At 36.6% G+C, this 19,363-nt stretch overlaps 1 protein-coding gene across 6 annotated transcripts in view; it reads right to left on the bottom strand.

Moving 5' to 3' along the window:
- MEF2A (myocyte enhancer factor 2A) overlaps positions 1-19,363 on the bottom strand; it is an 84,004-nt gene that overhangs the window by 43,230 nt on the left and 21,411 nt on the right. For all 6 annotated transcript variants that reach the window (XM_082060543.1, XM_082060540.1, XM_082060542.1 and 3 more), the window contains exons 2-3: positions 6,622-6,820; positions 2,207-2,410 (exon numbers count right to left, since the gene is read on the bottom strand). In XM_082060543.1, the coding sequence (XP_081916669.1) occupies positions 2,207-2,410; positions 6,622-6,675 (258 nt within the window). In that variant the 5' untranslated portion in view covers positions 6,676-6,820. The remainder of the gene's footprint in view (positions 1-2,206; positions 2,411-6,621; positions 6,821-19,363) is intronic.

The raw sequence follows: 19,363 nt of genomic DNA, 5'->3' as shown, positions 1-19,363 counted from the left end.
TTTTCTACTGAAAACGAATGTTTTTCTAAATTAAAGACATTTCTTTCTTAGAGTGGGAAGCAAGCCATCCAAACCCAACCGTGCATGATCTCTCTTAATTGCCTAAGGAACACCAGCTAATGGACTACAAAGTTACCATAGACACACAGCAAATCTGAAATGGAATCAGTTGCAAAAAATGAAACTGTGGAGTATCTCTCTGAAATACTGTACACATTATTTTCTTCCCTGGAATCCAGCGACAAAACTTCACTCTACCTTACATATACTGAGCTTGTAAATATTTAATCCTACCAGAACTTAAACTTAAAGAAGGTAAACAAAACCATGAACGTAAACAGAACCATGCAAAAAGGTACACACTCGCCACTCTGGATAAATAAATTTTTACTTGGGGGGGTGGGGGGGGACCAGAATCAAGCAGACTGAAGAGCACACAAGACTAATCTGAAAAGCCTAGGAGATGCACTCCTGAATTACAGTATGTTTGAAAAATGAGAGTAAAGCCCCAAATGCCACACTGGTGTACTACTAGTAAACCTACAGAGGAAAATTAGAAAGAATCTGCAGATGAGTACTTGCATGCTCCCCCAGAATAGAAACCACATATGCACTTGGGTACTGTATTTTTTTTTTTAATGTAGTTGCCAGGGGTCAAACGCTTGACACCGGTAAAAAAACCCACCAATAAAAACTCCCAAAAACTACAGGCAGCCTTGCATAGAAGTTATTTTGGAAGAGGTTCTTGCTCCTCCTGATGTGATGAAGCACTGTTACCGCAAGTCATAACACAAAGAGGCCTCAGATGCAGAACAAAAATCAGCCCCACTGACTTGCTTGCCTCCCTGTTTCGAATTCACATCTGTCACAGTCAAAAGCTCATCTTGAAAGAATGAGGTTTTCCTTTCCTCTACAGTGACTAACCCTTATTTATACTAATCCAGTGACTAAGTAATACTCCTCCAACTCTTCAAAGCTTGTATTATCCCTCTCATTAGTACTCAACGCTGAAGACAGAAGTTGAGGAGGTTTCCTTTCTGATCATAAAAGGCCGTTGACAAATCAGTAGAGAATCTTCTCAGGAAGCAATATAAGGCATCTGTCTATTTCTCAGTTCTGTCAACCTGATTTTTATCAAAAACTTATTTACAACATCAGCTAGTATCCTTCTTGTACTCTGTGATCCCCTTGGCAATAGACTCTTCAGCTATACAAGGCTAATCACTATTCCTAAATCATTCCTGAAAAGCAAGGCATCCGTTCAGAAGACAACTTCAGAATTTAAATGAAACACTTAAGTCAGCCACCTGCTTTGGTCTATTTACAGGACTAGTGGAGACATGACTCTTATCTGAAACGCAGTTACAGCAGAGAAAGGCTCCAATTGCCAAGAAAATCCTTGATTTCTACTGCACCTAATTTAGAAATTATGTACTGGAAAGAGTTTCCGTATAAAGCACAAGCTTAATAAAAGTAGACTAAACCAATACTTTGGAGTAAATATATTCATGCTATTCTGTTACTGCAGAAACTGCCGTCATTCTGCTATGCTTTAACTGACATACAGAGTGACTGGACAGCAAACTGAATTAAGTTCATTTGCTCCACAGATTCATTTATTGTGTGTGATTTTTTGTGTGGGTGTTTTTTTTGTTTGTTTGTGGTTTGTTTGCTTGTTTAGTTTTTGGTTGGGTTTTTTTTATTTGTTGGGGTGTTTTGCCTGAACAAGGGGCAGCACAGGCTGTGGCTGATCTGATCTGTGTGCAACATTTGACAGGTAAAGTGGCTACTACCTCAGAAGAGAAAAGGGGCCAACCATAACTGTCTTTGAGGCTGAGGGCACTCTGTGGACCTTATTCTCCATCCAATCGATTTTTTTGACAAAAACCTTGAACACTTCCCCCTTTCCCTCCCCCAGAAAAACAACCATCCTTCACACCTCTATTTCTATTTGCCAAATGTGGTTGAAATCAAACCTGTTTCCCAGAAACTGGCAGGGGGTGGAGGGCAGATGGGAAAACAATATGGCTGTAAAGACAACTTATTGCTTTAGAGAAACCAGGCTAAAAGCAGTAGTTCACATTTTATGACAAGGTTTTCAAGTTATTAAATAAATTTGGTTAAAATAGCTTATAATACTCTATATTGCTTTATACTTGAGGTATTAAGGAGATAAGAAAACTGATGTGTCTTTTCAATTTGTTACCTCAACGATATCTGAGTTGGTTCTGCTTTCATGGGGCTCGTTGTATTCTGTGTATTTAAGTAGAACTTTGTCCATATCAGTGCTGGCATACTGAAAGAGTTTGTTAGAGCTGTTAAAAATGATGAGTGCTATTTCACAGTCACAGAGTACACTCAACTCATATGCCTTCTTCATTAATCCAAACTTCCTCTTTGTAAAGGTGACCTAGAGAAGAAAGAATAAGATTTTTTTTTTTTTTAAACACATGACAACAGAAATGCCCCACACTGTCTAACTTATGCACCCCCTCCCCCAGATTCACTGGGCCTACGATTTTGGAAAACCTGGATTAGCCACAGTAGCAATGGAGGTAATAAACAGAAGACCAAGAAAGATGAGAATACGGAATTTCAGGTATATTTTGGTAAGCACAGTTCCCCCTAAGTTCCTGTGTAGTGTTTCTAACTTAGAAAATTCTTAGGGTTTAAAGACCACTAATAACAGAGCCTCTTACGAGTCTTGCACAATCCATGTTCAGATGAAGAGTACTTACCGTAACCTTTTTATTCAACCCTTTTAAAGCACATTTGGTGAGAAGCTCCATTAAGATACAAGATTATCTCTGAGACAATTTTATTTAAGTGCTGTAACACATTCAAGGTTCAACTAGGGTAAGCAGATCTTTCTATCTACTTATTGTTTAACAATTATAATACATTAGTAAGACAAGATGCCAAAAAAATCTGGCAGATTTTACTTTAATGCATCTTCTATTAGTATCTTATTTTCAGTGATCAATTCAACACACTGACCACACAAACCTAAGTTTTACTGGGCTGCGATTTTCCCAAATGCAGGAAATCTTACTATCCATATATAACAAGATACAGCCACTTTTTAAAAACAGAGGTTGTGTAAGTCTCCTAGCAGTTCTGTCACTTTACACATGCCTTCTTTCACAAAACTTAGTATATATTTATCCTGTCTTGGATGAGACATTATGAATAACTTAGAATTTCTCTGGGGATTTGAGGAAACTAATTTTTTTTTAATAGCTGTTGTTCTGATAGTTCAATTACAAGACACTTGTTACTCAAGTATGAGCAGGTATAGACAGGTACTACTGTTTAGCTTTTGTCAGGAAAAAGGCATCATAAACAACATGTGTGTGTATTACTTTGAAAAGTCATTAAGCGAAGAGACTGAAGGCTTAGTTCCACTGAGGACCTGTATGATCCTTGGCAGACAATCTTAACTTCTGAAATGTTCTCTTTCTCGCCTGCTATAAGGCTATTTTACTTGTGAGATTTTTTTACAGGCAAAATTCTCAGCCAGCATCAATTTCTCACTCTGTGTTTGCACAGTGCTTAGCACAAACCCCACTACCACTGGAGTCCAAGCCTTACTTCAACACGCATAGTTTATTATAAACTCAGTCTTCGTTTATCTTTTATTTTTTTCCTCTTGCCACTTAGTGTGCCATTTAGGACCACACTAAAACCAAAAATATCTTTACTGCAGGCCAATGGCTTCCTCAGCACTATTCTAAATACTGCTTAGCAATATGAGGCGAGGAGGAGAGAGCAAAGACAGCTAGACTGAGCTCCTTTGATATCTAATTTACTGTACTTTATTCTCTTCAGCTTAATGAAGATAAATGTCCTGCAGCTCATTCAGGCAGATAAGACTGTTTAATTAATAATACAATGACGGTCTCATAACAATTGTAACCCCCCAGAGTAGTGGTCTATATATTCCATTTTGAGCTAACATACAATCCCATCAGAAATAAGATGCTTCTGATAAAACTACAGCTTTTCTTCTCACGTAAATTATATGAACTTGCTCTGCAGTCAAAGCTCTATCCCATTCTACTCATTTTAAAACAACAACAAAAAAAATTAAACATCGTAATAAACATCTTAACAGGACATCATATGCATGTTCTTGAGTGACCTACTAACCAGCTATGTGCCACAGAAAATCTGACAGAACACAATTGAACTATATTTGGCAAAACAAACCCTAAAAGCCCTCCTTACCTGAGTCAATGAAACGAATTCTCAGTAGTCAATTAGTACCTAATAAATATCCTGTGCATCATGGCATCTGACTATATTAAAACTCTATATACTTGCTATCAAAATCATGGGACACCAGTGGGGTTCAAGAACACCATCAACACCTCTACACATTAAAAAATTGCTTCCGCTAAGAAAAGCTACTTAAATCTCTTTAAAACCTTTTAAAAACAAGATGCAGTACATTATAATCTCTGAGTTTGGCAACCCTAATTCCATTTTTAAGTTAGAGCCTAAAGCCTCTTCCTAGTCACAAAAAAGCCCCAAAAAGTGATAGCCAAAAAACAGCCAAAAACAAAACTTAAACTTTAATACCCATATTTTGCTTGAGTCACAGCCATGGTACAAGTGGGATAAAAACTGATACAAATGCATGAATTCTCCTCCTCTCCACTGTTCCAATCTGAACAATGAGATGGAGATCCAAAAAAAAAAAAAAAAAAAACCAAAACCAACCCCAAACAAACACAAAACCCAAACTTCTCCCGGACAAAAACCCACTACATCAAAGTCAGGGTATAGTAGAATGTTATTTGTATTTCAAGCAGAACAGAACCAAGGTTGTCTAATTTAATCCAAAGAAGTTTAAAAAGAGTGGGGAGAGGGATCAATTTCCACCTCTTCAACTTGCCTGAAGTTCTAGAGCAAGATCTGAAAGAACTGAAGTTATTAATTCATCTGCTTTTACTACATCTACTTAAGACATTTATCTACATCAAACATACAGTCACTATGTGATTAAAGCTGTTCAAACACAATACTTGGCTTTCTCCCAAACTTCAATAACACTTTTCTTGCTATATATAGTCTTCTCAGAGTTTACGCTGCTTTAAAGTGATACAGGGAGAAAAACAATCCTGATTTCACAAACAAAACAATGGGCTCTGAGCTGATATGTCGGCAGCAAGACAGCCTCATGGGATTTTGACACTACCCCAACATCAAGTTGGGATCAGGAGAAATTTAAAAAGCTAATAAAATACTATAAATACATTAAAACAACTGAGGAGCCTGGGGTGCTTCAGCCTGAAAGAGGTGCTTTAAGAGAAAATAAGGAAACGTGGCAGAGGTCAACAGAATAACAAGCAAGATGGACAGACTAGACAGGGAGTGACAGCTGCCTCTTCCATGCAAGAGCTAAATAACTAGCAGAGCTATGACTAAGGATAAATGAAGAGGTGTTTCTTGAAACAACGATTTCCTATAGGTAACAGAGCTATAGGAAATCCTAGCCAAAAGATCTTGTAAATGCTGCAACTTTATAAGGGCTTAAAGGATAACTGAACAATTTCACTGGGGGAGGAGGGCAGGGAGAAAAACACCACACACCGCAAACCACCCAACAAAAAAAATCCATTAATGGTTACTAAATATACGGAAACCACTTCCAGCTCAGGAAATCCCTGAGCTAAGAATAGTTAGAGGCTGGAAGAGGATTACAAAGCCGTCTAACATGTGCAGCTCTACCCTACACTTACTGCTTACGACCATCATCGCACAAAAGACAGTGGCCTAGCGGCATCTTCAGTCTGACCCACTGTGCTTATTCTTAAAGATCACAAGTCATTCCTACAACACTTTTCCTTAACATATCCTTCCAGATACCCCACTATACATTTCAACATCCAATTCAAACTTTTTTTCATATCTCACGTAGCAATTTAGAATTAAAGAGGAAATACAACTTTCTGTACAATCATTAACTTTTGGTAGTTCTGAAGTTCACAGGACATGACTTTATTGGGGAGAGAGCACCCAACTAAGCAGCTTTCCCTAAAACAGTGCACTTTGGAGTATTCTTCCCTTTTGACTGCCAATTTTTGAAGACTGCTGTAGCAAACAGCTCTTACAAGGAATATAAATCAATGCTTTTCAATAGAATCATATTAACAAAATTCATCACTATATCCAAATCGCTGTAGATCATTGTCCACAGCTATTTCACACTTCTCTGTCAAAGCGGCTGCAGAAATACTTCAACTACATCCCTTCCCGGATTTCTCCTCCTTTCTCTGTCTTCATTGTTAAGTGTTCCTAGCAGCTATCAGGTCAAGGTATCTGTTTCAACAGAATCCTCCAGTCTACTGGAAGTGAGGACTAGGGTATCATTTAAATAGAAATAGTAGTTTTACAGTGAATGGGATTTAAAGTAGTAATTGATATTACTTAACAACAATTTTCCTTCAAACAGTAGTAAAAACATTGAGACACATTTGTATTCTGGTAATGCCAGCTGTAAGTACATGAAGAAAAAACTCAGCATTAGATGAGCGAATTAAGATAAACGTATTCAAAGTTTCCATTCATTTTTAGGATTACTGATGAACTTTTTCATGCACATTCCTTGTTTCTCACCTGTCTGTTCCGTTCATCCATTATTCTTGTGATCTGTATTTTCTTTCTCCCCATTTTTGGCCTCTTCTTTCTTTTGCTTTGCAATCCAGAAATATGCTAATCCAAGAAATGTCGCTCTTCAGTATTCTAACACATGATACAGTTTCCTTTTGCTTTGTCTTCGGCTTGAGAAAAGCTTCCTATTTCTTCTTATAAGCCCCTAAAAATTTTTTTTGAAAAAAATTTACAAATTATTAAGGAGGAAGCATCATTAAACACCTGTATAGCTGTAAAACATGTGCATGCATAAAATAATTGTGGTGAAGAACCAAGTATTTTCATTAGTAAAATATTATACTACATCCTTTCAATTAAATAAACTCCAACTAGTTTGCTAGATTCTACCTACAAACTACAGATTTAAAATGGCCACTAATTTCATACACATTCAATTGGATACCTTTTTAAGGTATCCAATTGAAAGTGTACGGAATGACTTATAGTTGTCAAAGGGGGTGGTGCTCACTGCTAAAAGCTTTAGGCCTTGAGTTGTCCAAGGTTTCAGAAATTTACCCGCAAGCTTCTGGCAAATTCCATTAATGAGCTTAGGAAACCTTATAAACAAAATACTTTGTGTTTCCTGCTTGTCTTGTAAAATCATCATCATGATAACGAAACAAAGTCATGAGAATATCAAGCTTCTGTTCCCAAACCAAATTACAACTCATTTCATAAGACAATATCTGGGGTTTTATTGGGAAGCAAAAGGGAGAAGGAAAAAGGGGATATCTTTACTTAAAAAGGATAAAGACCACAGAAAATATTTTCGCAACTATTTCATAGCAATCAAGACACCAGTCAATAATGAAGATATTCACGTAATTACTCGCTCTACAATAACTTGTAACTTACACCTTTGCCCATAACCAATTACCAGTCCAGCACTTGTTTCATTTTGGTAAATTGATTAGAAAGAGCACATGCAACTTGAAAAGACAGTGTGCCATCAAAGTATTTTACTCTGGTACTAATGCACCAAACTGACTTGTAAAACACTGATATTTAACAAAATTTAAATGGATTTTCAGAAGAAATAATTGCTAAGCCATATCTCAAACGTACTGCTTGAAGTGTAGGATAACATTAATTCAACAAAGGTGGAGAACACTTGAGAAGAAATAGCCTCTAGAGCATCATCTGTATCCTAGAATGTATAAACATGAAAACAGGTACACCTTATTCTGTTACCACCTAATGTTCACTAAAATAAAAAGGGTAAAGACAGCCACAATATTAGCTTATAACCTCTCTAACTTTCCAACCCAAAATGTCTTTTGAAATCAAGCCTTGCATATTTTACTATGGGTGTCACAGTGCCATATCCTGGAGGCCACGTGTAGAAAATGGTGCAACCACATCACCGTCAGACAGTTAATAAGTAGAGACAGCAACAGGCGACTAGTCACAGGCTACACTTCACAGTACATTCAATTTACACTGAGGAAACAACCATGACATTCAGATGCAGCTTGGGAGAAAAAAATAAAAAGAGAAAATAAAATAAAAAAAAAAAAAGAGGTGGAAGAACACCACAAAGTGAAGGGATGCCGTTTTATATTTACCTGATATCAAAGGACTGCTTTGTTAAAACATCATAAAATGGTCAACAGTATTTAGAAATACTATTCCATGGAATTTAAGATCAAACCAACACTAAGATAATATGATGTCCATTGGTCAAAAGGATATGCACCGGACGTTTTTTATACAGCACACCCTTAAGAGCATGGATCGGCATTGCATTCCTTTCATTTTCTTCAAGAAAAAAAAAAATCCAGGGTGCTGCTAAAATGGTATTAATAGCTAGCTAAGGCCAGATGAACAAGCCTCTACACAACCAATGGCACAAAACAAATATTTTACATGGAAAGCAACAGCTGGCATATAAATTTATACCTTTTTTGTTAAAAAAACCCCACGCCACCAAGAATGTTCGCTGGACTCCAAGCTTCAATTCATAAAACATTCAGTCTTAAGTCAGCTGCCCCACTGCCCCACTTCATTAAGAAAAAAGTCAGCTCATGCTATGATCACATATTATATTTAGTTCTGCAAAAATCTTGTTGCATGCCTTGAACATAACTAATAAAAGGGTGTCTATAAGCAGCTCATAAAATTGATTCCCTCCTTCATGTGTCGCTTGTTTTTTTAAATATACCATACATTATTGAAACAGTTCTCTAAATAGAGATTACCAGATTCCTTCCTCTGCTTTTTAAAAGCACTCAACATCCTAGCAAGTACATACAAATAGCCACCACATGTGAGACCAAAGATCCATCTGCTCCAGCAGTTTATCTGTGGCTATTAGCAAATATCACTAGGATGGGTAAAGGAGGAACATAGGAATAAAAAGGTATCACTTAAAAGCAGTATTTTTAAGCATTTTCTCCAGATATTCAGTGATCTTTGAATCAGGAACTTCTGGAGTCATAAATGGAATCTCGGATTTAAAGCTGTCCATCAAATCTTCTTCCATGAATATTACTTTTGAATCTGTGTAAATTTTTAGCACCTAGAAGCAAGGAGTTTCACAGCTTAGTTATCATCACAGTAGAAGATATATCCTTTCATTTGAGCCTGATCTTGCTACTTACATTTGGTATCCACAGACTTTTAATTATACAAGGCAGTAAATGAATAGTCACCTTCACCTTCCATGTTAGTCCCGATTTTGACACCTATAGTGCATCTTCCTTTAGTTACCTTCACTCAAAACTAAAGAATCCTACCCCAATCAACCACTCCGGAATGCAATTTTAAAACTCCTTTGTGGAGCCGACACTTTCTTCATAGGGTCTTATATCATTCACTCAGCTCTTCCACCTTCTGCAACATTTATCCAAAAGCAAGTCTATACAGTGAATAAAATAAAGCACTCATGGGAGAACAGGGTAGAGAGGAAGAGAAACATGACATCAGATTGTGCAATATATATACTTAAGGATACAAAATAAAAGAGATGCATGGATGTTTTTCACAAGCTAATGGAAGAAACAGTAGCAGGGAAACACTATGTGCTCCATGTACCATCATACAAAGAGAAATAGGAAAACTGACAGTAATTTTCACCAACGTTTTGCTTTAGTTCTGGGGTGTTATCTCCGGTCTTTTAAAATTAGTACGCACTCTTAGGCATAAACACTTCAACCCATTTCCCATTTACAACTGTCCAGTGTTGCCTCTTGTCTCAGGGCTACTACTTTCTTCAACCTTAAGCACTTTTTTCATTCAGCAGATTCCAAATTCCCCCTTGCACGTCTGTCCCCGTCTGGTTCCAGCCTCTGCTCCCTCTCCACAGGTTACTATGGACACCAGAAACCTGCCTTTGAAACACATTTGCCAAAGGCAACCCAGCTCTGGAATACAGCATCCCTTGCATTTAAGTCACATACAAGCTGATTTTCAAAGCTAAGAACTGAAAGGTAAGTTTGGCATGAGCTTAGCATAGAAAGGATCTTGACACTAACTGCAAAATCAGAGTAAATTGTGCAGTAAAAAGCCACTTTTCATGCGGGCTCAGGACATCCAAATGGGAAGTTACCATCAACGACAAACGCACATTCCTCATGGGAGCAATGACTTCTCCTTTTTCTAATCCCTGATCCCACTGGAGTTTTATTTTCCATCCTGACTAACAACAAAACTATGCAAGACATAAAATTGTGTCCACTAGATGGTAACAGCAAAAGTGTAAGTAGCAAAGACTTATTTTTGCTAAATCACAATTGCACTGCAAACATACTTAGGTAAAATTCTTAAGTCACAAAGCTATTTCATCTAGATCACCAACAAACTTTTGCCCAAATAAAGGAAAATTAGCAGGCATTTATGAAGATCAATGCACCTTTATTTCTGAAAGTAAATGTGAAACTAATGCGAAGTAACCTTGACAAAGGTAAAGTTCTGCTTCCTTAAGTGATAAAAATCAAATTACAGCCACAAAAACTGCTTTACATCACTTGCATGGGCACACAGAAGCAAATTATTTTCCTTTTCTGTTTTTAATAAGAATTTCAGGCATCTATTAAACAAAACAATAAGAGTAAGTAGAGGAAAAAGAAGAAAAAAATCTCCATGTGCTTCATTATGAGCTTCAAACAAAATAATGACAGCTTGCAATAATAACACGAAAAATTATATTTGTAGCTGTTCAAGTAAAAGCTTCTATTATTGTATAAAACTAAACTTTATTCCAAATTACCTGGATTTATTCCCTTCCCCAATACATGGGAAAACACCACAGTAAATACTGAAAGACAACGGAACTGTATGCAAAAATATACCCTCATGACTGCATATTTTCAGCAACCCAGGTCAGTTTGTTTGTTGTCAAGGTTGCTTACAGTTTCATAAATAGTGCGAGATATACAACTTTAAAGCAAGGAAACTGTATTTGACCTATTTTAAAAGATTCTTTCAAGGGTTCAGTGGAAACAAATTATATCTGTGCAGGACTCCACAAGGTCTTAAAGCCTTCTGGCAGAACAAGTTCGGAAAAAATGTGTCAGAATCACACTCCTTTCATTTTTTTTCCTTTTACTTCCCTCGGCCTCTCTTGTTTTCTTGGAACTTCCATTTCACCACCACAGTGACAGGTTACATTTGACAGTTACAGTCTCATCAGAGCTCATTTACTGCAATGCACATAGAGAAATTAGTGCCATGACATCAGATAATTTGCATGGTAACTCCCAAAAGCCACAGCTGCATGAAAACACACATCTGTATAGATGTATCTTACACTGGTAAGCCTTAGGTAAGGCTTACTAAATAGCAGACAGTAATTTTGACTAAATTGTGGTTAACAGGTCTTTTTCTAGTCTGAAATGAGCCTGTGCAGGTATTTTTGCAATGTGGTCCCTAAGCATGAACTGATGGGTATGGACTGCACAACCAAATCACAGCCAAACTGCACATTCACTGGAAATTGTAACTATCATTTGGCATGTGACCAGAATATGAATATTCCCATACATATCAAGATGGAGATGAGACCCATTACCAGGTGTTGACTGTTTTATACATTAACAAGGCAGATAACAAGAGTATCTAATTTTTCCATAGTACCTGTAATGATGTAATGATGTCCTCCCTCCCTGGCCCATAACTCTTAAGTGGAAACAGCTGGAAAAAAATGAGTCAAATAATGTCTTCATACTCATTAATCAAAAGGTTAATTAAAAGGTTCTTAGACTCCACCTGGATGTCCAGAAGTGAGAGATAAGAACATTTTCTTCTTCATAATCTCAAAGAGAATGCAAACCCACATAAAAAGTATACAACTGTAGGCACCTTTTTTGTTAAATCCCAAACTAATTATACAAAATATATTCACTCAGATTTGGATCTGCACTGAAACATATTGAGAGCCATGGGATGTTATTACTGTGCTCTAGACATTCTACCAGCCCTGCTCCAAAATTCATTGCTACCACTCTGAAGCAAGATTTTAATATTTCACGCAAAGTGACTCTGTCTACCTACATGTTTGCACTTAACAGAGATGACACTCAAATGTGCAAAAACAGTCACAAAAATGTGTCCTACAGCCACATTTCCATATCCCTCTCATCATACAATGCTCTAAGTAATGCAAAATACAAGTGTAAAACAATAGCATGGCCTAGCCCTTCAAAACAAGACTACATGTTGTCATTTATCTCGTGTTTCTTGCAGTTATCACAATATCAGGAAATAAATCTCTTTTCCATCCTCAGTTTAGGAGCCATTCTTCTACATTCAAGCAGAGATTTACAGAAAATGAGACTGGCCTCAGAGCTCCAAGGTCCTCAGCGAGCAAGTAATACACAGGCATTGTTAGAAAACAATAATACAACCCTTAGCCAAAATAACTTTTTTTAAAAATGGGACAACAGAAAAAAAAAAAAAAAAAAAAAAAAACAAAAAAAACACACACAACAACAACAAAAAACCAAAAGGAAGTGATGAACAATTCTTTATTGACATTCTTTTTTACGCATCATAAAACACTTGTTTCTTTCAGCTGGGAAGAACAATGCACATCTTCGATACTACACCATTTCAGTAAACTGTACTTGTAAGAGTGAATTTGTGGAGTTTTGCAACTAAACATCGTCCTCACTTTCCACACTAAAATCAAATCCATTTTTGAGCTCCTCATTTGTAAGTTACACAACTTTTCAAATGAAGCTTTGAAGGCATATTAGAAAACATCTCAAAGTACTTTCAAAACATATGGTCTTACTAAAGAACTGCAACTCCCAAATACTACTTAAACATACTTTTGCTCAAAATGGCCTTTTCTGCCATTCTTCTGTGTGCTTTAAGTCCTGTCTAAGTTTAAGTTGAATAACTACCTTTTCTTGCAAACAGAACTACAGAAATCTAAGCTGTATGCAAAATGAACTAAGATTCAGACGCCTGTTTTAAAAACAAGTTTTATCACTCCCAGAATGCACATTTTTTTCTTTAAAGGGAGATTTTCCCAAGCTGACAGACCAGACAGTTTTCAAGAATTATCAGCATCACCTATGACAGCACATGCACTCCTGGATAATATGACAAATGTGGCCTTGTCCAGGACCAGGGACAGCCAGGAATTCTGCTCTAGTTAGTTATTTCAAATTAAATGGGTTCACATTTCAGCTAAATGCAATACTCAAAGATTTTTCACAGTTAAATTCTACAAACTTTTGTTGGCCTAGTGCTTAAGTCCAAAAAATAGGTACCATCCTATTCTGAGCATTTATACTCCCCTGAAGTAAAATAATCTTTAACAAGCTACCTGAAAAAGCATACATCTTTACCACATTTTCAAGTGACATTAAATTCTATTTTATTATTCACATCCATAAATTTGGTCTTGATATTTTCTAAAAGACTTTATCTTCACATTCTCAAAAACACGTTAGAATGCAGTTGGAAAATGAGATCTGGAAACTGATGAGCTAATAGTAGACAAAGAAGACCACAGAAAGAGAACTAAACTTTCAGTACTGGATTAAAATCCAATTTTAGATAGAAGCAGAACTTAAAATATTAAGTCATCTCAAGAATTCTGTTGCCAGACTTCTACAAACAGATTAAGAAAATAACTGCATGACTGAATAGCAGTCTGGAAAACATGCTCCACAGAGTTTCTCAAGGAACTTCTCCTAATTTATCACATAATTTGTCGAAATATGTGACTTTTCCATGGTATACAAAAATAGCCATAAAGAAAGGGGATTCTGAATGCTGATAATAAAACCCAATATTTAAAAGCTATGGCCAGAAAGACTCGTTTCCTAGTGAATAAACCACAGCTTTTAGTACAATAATGTCAGTTTGATCACAGTTTTATATCTTTTGACAAGATAATCCTCCCTTTTTCCCCCATTTACAGCTCTTGGAAAACTAATTAACTAGAGGTAGAAATCTCAAGTTTAGATATGATTGTTCCATAACGAAACAGAAGAGCACTGGCATGACTTTCACAACGGCAAGCTCAAAGTGCAACTCAAAACATTTAAACTTCTTATCAAAAGTCCTTTCTGCCTCCAAGAACATGTCTACTAGACATGGCTTTAAATTACACGCAATTTCACCCACAACAAAAAGCTGCTACAAAAGAGCTCTCCTCTGTTACAGAAGACAAAACAGAGCCCTGTGAAATGAATTATTTACGTTCATCTTAAGGAAGGGGTAGGGAAAGGGGGGGGATTTAAAAATAAAATAAAAAAATCACTAAAATAATGCTGCTATTCTCAGCTGGGAAGATAATTTCCTTTCTTTAAATCTATCCTAATGATTCAGTAAGAATCAGCTGAGGAGACATCTTCACAAGCATTGGTAAGTAGCTATAATAGTGTGGACTATTAAAAGGTTCGTTTCAATGTTTTTCTTCATCCTGCAATAAGGGAGAATAAAGTACATATGCAGGACTGTTCCATTTCCAATTAATATATTTACCAACCAGAATGGAGCTTTGTTCTGGTTTTGCAACACCTTAACACTTCATCAACCTTATTCAGGCTCATTGATGCATCTTTAGATAACAAACGTGTTATATACCACTGAGTTAAGTCATGACTTTAAGAAGCAGCATTATAATTAGGAAATATATTTCCAGAAGTCTTCATATTTCATCAGTTACCACAGTGACACTCAAATTCCTGCTATCTTGGCTAATTTTTTTTCCCATCTCAATTTATCAACAGATTAGAAGAATACAGATAACTTTATTCAGCGTAAGAACAGGCATTTGGCAAAGGTATACCTTATTCTTACAACACCTCTGCCTCACTTGTCACATCTGTATTTAACCGGATGGAAATGAGCACAGCAAATTGAAGTCCATTCAGTGAATAAGACTGTAAGTGGGCAGAAGATGTTTTCAGTTACGAGAGCTGAATACTGTTCTAAAGCACTACATTTGTTTGGTCAGATTTCTATGACTATGAATTTGAATTTCTATGAATTCTATTGAATTCTAGACAAGCTGCATCACCTTTTTTTTTTTCATGTATGTGGTCACTTACTGTTTTCATTGTTTTATAAATTGGAAGCTTTGCTCCGACTCCTTAACATGGCCATGCCAGGCTGAATTCAGGGGGAGCAGCACTTGAAACACAGGCACCAACATATCAAAGTAACATTAAAAATTCAGGTTCCTGGCATTTCTATTTGGATGTCTTTATCCATAAGGAGTATTGTCCTCCTCTTTGTCGATGAGAAGTACATGATTTAAGTACATTACCTTTTCTAAGGAGTGCTGAGATTTTTAGTGAGCGCTTGTTTTTCCTCATTTTACAATCATTCAGAACAGCAAAGAACCTACATATAAACAACCGAACATTCATAACCAAAAACTAGACAAAAATAATCCTCTATATCAACTGTGATGCATCATAACTCACAGCTGGATTATATGGGAAAAACAAACAAACAAACAAACCCCACCACAAAACAAAACACAAACAAATACCTGAAAGCAATGTCACAAAAATACAACTCCCTAACTTTACACATAGTTCAAAATCAAACAAGGTGCCAACTGAGCTAAGTCAAACAGTATCCTAACAAAGATTTATAATTTATAGAAATGAAGACAGAAAGGGCAATGTTGTGAGATTTTTTACTCTTATCCTTCAAAAACTCTCTTTAAAATGGTATTCAAATTTTGCAGGCTACACTTGAGCTTCTTTGTAGCAAATGCCAAATAAGCAATTCTCCAGTTAAGTAAAACAGCATCTCTTCTCAGTATATTAAAACTGACTGGTGTATAACTGGCACAGTTTTCTACAGCAAGAGTAGAAACCACAGCAGATTTTTCCTTAGGAAATATGTATATAAGAGGCATTTGTTTGCCTCTGTTTTTTTAGTTTCTTCTACTGAAAAAAAACAAAGAACATAAATTATGAGGTAACCATCTTATTTAGCACTGGTTTTACCTGAAGTAGACAACTGTACTAACTTGGTACTTTAGCAAACTGATTTTGTGATTTGCAGCAAGACTTCCAAAACTCAGTGAAGGTCTGAACACTTACCAATGACTAAAGTTCTAATAATTCATTTTTACTTTTTACAAAGAGGAAAACTGTCCACCCTGCCCACAAAGTACAAACTGTTGAGGTAATGCAACAAACAGCTGCAGGACAGCAACTTCAACACCTTACTGAACAAACATTACGGCCATCAAAAACATTTACAGCTGACTTCAGGAATGTAACGGGATACAAAGGCAGCCAGAGCTTTCGCATGGCTCTGCTCATACCTTCTCCTACAAGGAGCTTCCTCAAACCAGACTTCAAACTAAAAACTGCCAGATTGTATTAAAGTTCTTAACAGGGGTCAAATGCAAGGAGATGACAAAACAGATACAGAAGGATTATAAACAAGATTCTTCCTTGTCAGACAGGCCTTTGTTTCCAAGTTTGGCTTCAGTCCGTGGCTTTGTGATGCAGAGCAGTGTATGCTCCCATTTTGTACTTGGGAAACTACTTCCTAAGGTTTAGCTCATTCTTAACTATCTGCTTCTTCCAGATCCAATATATCAGTTTTTCTTCATGCTCTGCACAAGTTGCAGGCTCCTCTTTTTTTTTTCCCCTGTGTCCTGCTGTAACAGGTAGTCTCCACAACTATCTCCCTCCTGAGCATACGCTCTTTCTTAACAAAAATAATGTACATTTCCAGTCTTCCAGAGGATTCCACATCATGCAGGCACCCTCCCCCCTTTTAAAGAAAACAGGAAAACTGAGAACAGAAGAGATATCACACACCAAAGAATCTATAAGAAGCTTTAAATCACTGAACAATTATCCAGAAAGCTTTCTTGATAATTTATTCGACGTCTGATTAAACGACAGCATGCAGTCATGTTGCTGAAGTGCAACAATTAAAAACCAGACAGACACGACAACATAATGCTTCAAACAGCCTGCGTGCCTCACTAAGACATTCCGCAAACCATAAAGACGCCTACAAGTTTCTAACAAAGATTAGTGGTAAGATTCTTTTTTCTGGGGCTACCGTAGCCTTTGTTCAAAACTGAACCTTATTTTAAAATTCAGATATACCTCCAGTTCAAATGTCTAAATATTTTTTTAAAGTTACAGTGTACTTCCAAGAAATTAAGACAAAATTTCAGTGAATTATTCCCTTCCCTGCATCCTTTTAAGCAAATAGTACTTTTATATTTAAGTTAAATAAACCATCATTACTGTTGACATGCTACAGCAGATCATAGGACAGGTCCTTTCCAAACATGCACAGAGACCAGTTTCTTTATAATCTCAAGGTCTCAGAATGTGAGGCAGACAGGCAGCAAACAATAAAATAACATAAAAGTGAGATGAATCTACTCAGCTGCATCTCAGTAGTGATATATTGGAAAAAGATTAAATACATGCAGAATATAGGCAACATCAATGAACTCGGGAAGACAGTGCTGGGCACCCATGGTCAGGAAACTGCCTCATTCCCACAGACTCCCTAATTTCAGCAGCCACTTTTAAAAGGAGTCTAGAATGAAATTCCTTAAGACTTAAAACATCTTACCAATCCTAGTACTTCATAATCCTTTTTTTCTCCCCCTTCTACACTCCCTCCTCAAGGCTGGTGTTACTGCCCTCCATTTGGACATCTATATTCTTAAAGGCAATCACAAGGTAATGATGTCCAAAGCAAGTATCGGGCAGGCCACTAAAAATAAAGTACATAAGATACATACCCCAACATCTAAGCATACGATAGTAAACCCTGTTTCTACTAAGGAAAGAAGCAAGAACGTTACTTAGAATATCTTCTGCTCGTGCATATAAACCTTTTCCTTTATTGGCACGTGATGTCTGGTAGTCTGAACATTCATATATCGTTAATATAGCATTAACCTAGCCGCTTTGATTCACTTGCAAAAATGTTACCTAAACTACACTCATTATAGTATACTGTATCTTCAGACAGGAACTGTTCTCTGAATATAAAACAAATTCTAAAACTAACTTTGAAACTATTTTTTCCTTAGCAATGGCAACAAACCAGAATATATAGTCAGTTGATACCGTTCTGATGACGTGGAAATTCATGACGCTACCGTAACTGTTACTTGCTATACCTGCATGGCAGAGTAAATGATAAATTCTAGTTATTCCACCTTTCTTGCAGATTGCTGCAAATAGAAAACTTAAGTCATTTGACCCTAACTAAAATTACTGCTTCACAGGAAAAGTTACATGATTCAAGTGGTGGATAGCAAGATGCATTAAAATATCTGTCTCAATAGCTTCTGGAATAAAATACTCAATGACTATAAATAAAAGTAAGCAGCATCAGCCATTTGTTCCCATTATCGTATTAAAAACAGAAATTGTCAAAACTTTAAAAATATCTCAATTTCTCTTTCTGTCAACGAACCCTGACAAACACAAGAATAGAGCCACTAAAAAAATCTGAATGAGAAGATAGAGCTGATAGAAGTTTAAGTGAAGGACCAAAAACAATTTGATTGAGGTCCCAAGTAAGAATCAATTAAGTGATCCATACATAAATATAAAAAGCCCTACTGATAAAACTACTACATGAATAAACTAGTACATCACTCAAGAATTAAAAAAGAGCAAGGAATACTGAGAAAAGCAAGACATTGCAAAAGCTAGATCTTAATGTATTTGAAAGGCAGCCTATTTTCAATTGCATTAAGCAGCCAGGAATCTGAAAGATAAACCCAAACAGGCTCAGATTATTGCAGATTTTCCTTATTGGAAACCTCTTCAATTTAAACAAGTATATTCATTTAACTTCTACATGAAACATGAGATGCAAATTCAAGCTTTTTGGAACTGTAAGGCAGACATTCTTCATCTTTACTACTCAGTCAGCCAAGTACTATCTGACTGCTGTGACCTGACAATAACCAGGATCAGTCAGGAATCAGACACTATAAATATAGCTGGCCATCCACACCTGCAGTAATGCATTAGAAAACACAGCTTACTATCCTGATTTTGGAAAAGGAAAAATAATTAGCCTCACTATCAAAGAAATTGCCAGAAATGCCAAAAAGCAGCCCTGAAGCCACTTCAGAAGGGAAGACCGCATGATCAGCCTCAGTCTCCTGCACTATTAGATGGTCAAAGTGGACACTTCAGCGTTTAATCATTGCATCAATGATTTAAACCTGCTAGGAAAATTACACAAAACACTGCTCATTTCACACACACTGCTGGATCCCTTCCCTCCA

The sequence above is a fragment of the Streptopelia decaocto genome (assembly GCF_964273445.1).
Source record: "Streptopelia decaocto genome assembly, chromosome: 9".
Classification (NCBI taxonomy): Eukaryota; Metazoa; Chordata; class Aves; order Columbiformes; family Columbidae; genus Streptopelia; species Streptopelia decaocto.
This window is presented reverse-complemented; position numbering and strand designations above follow the sequence as displayed.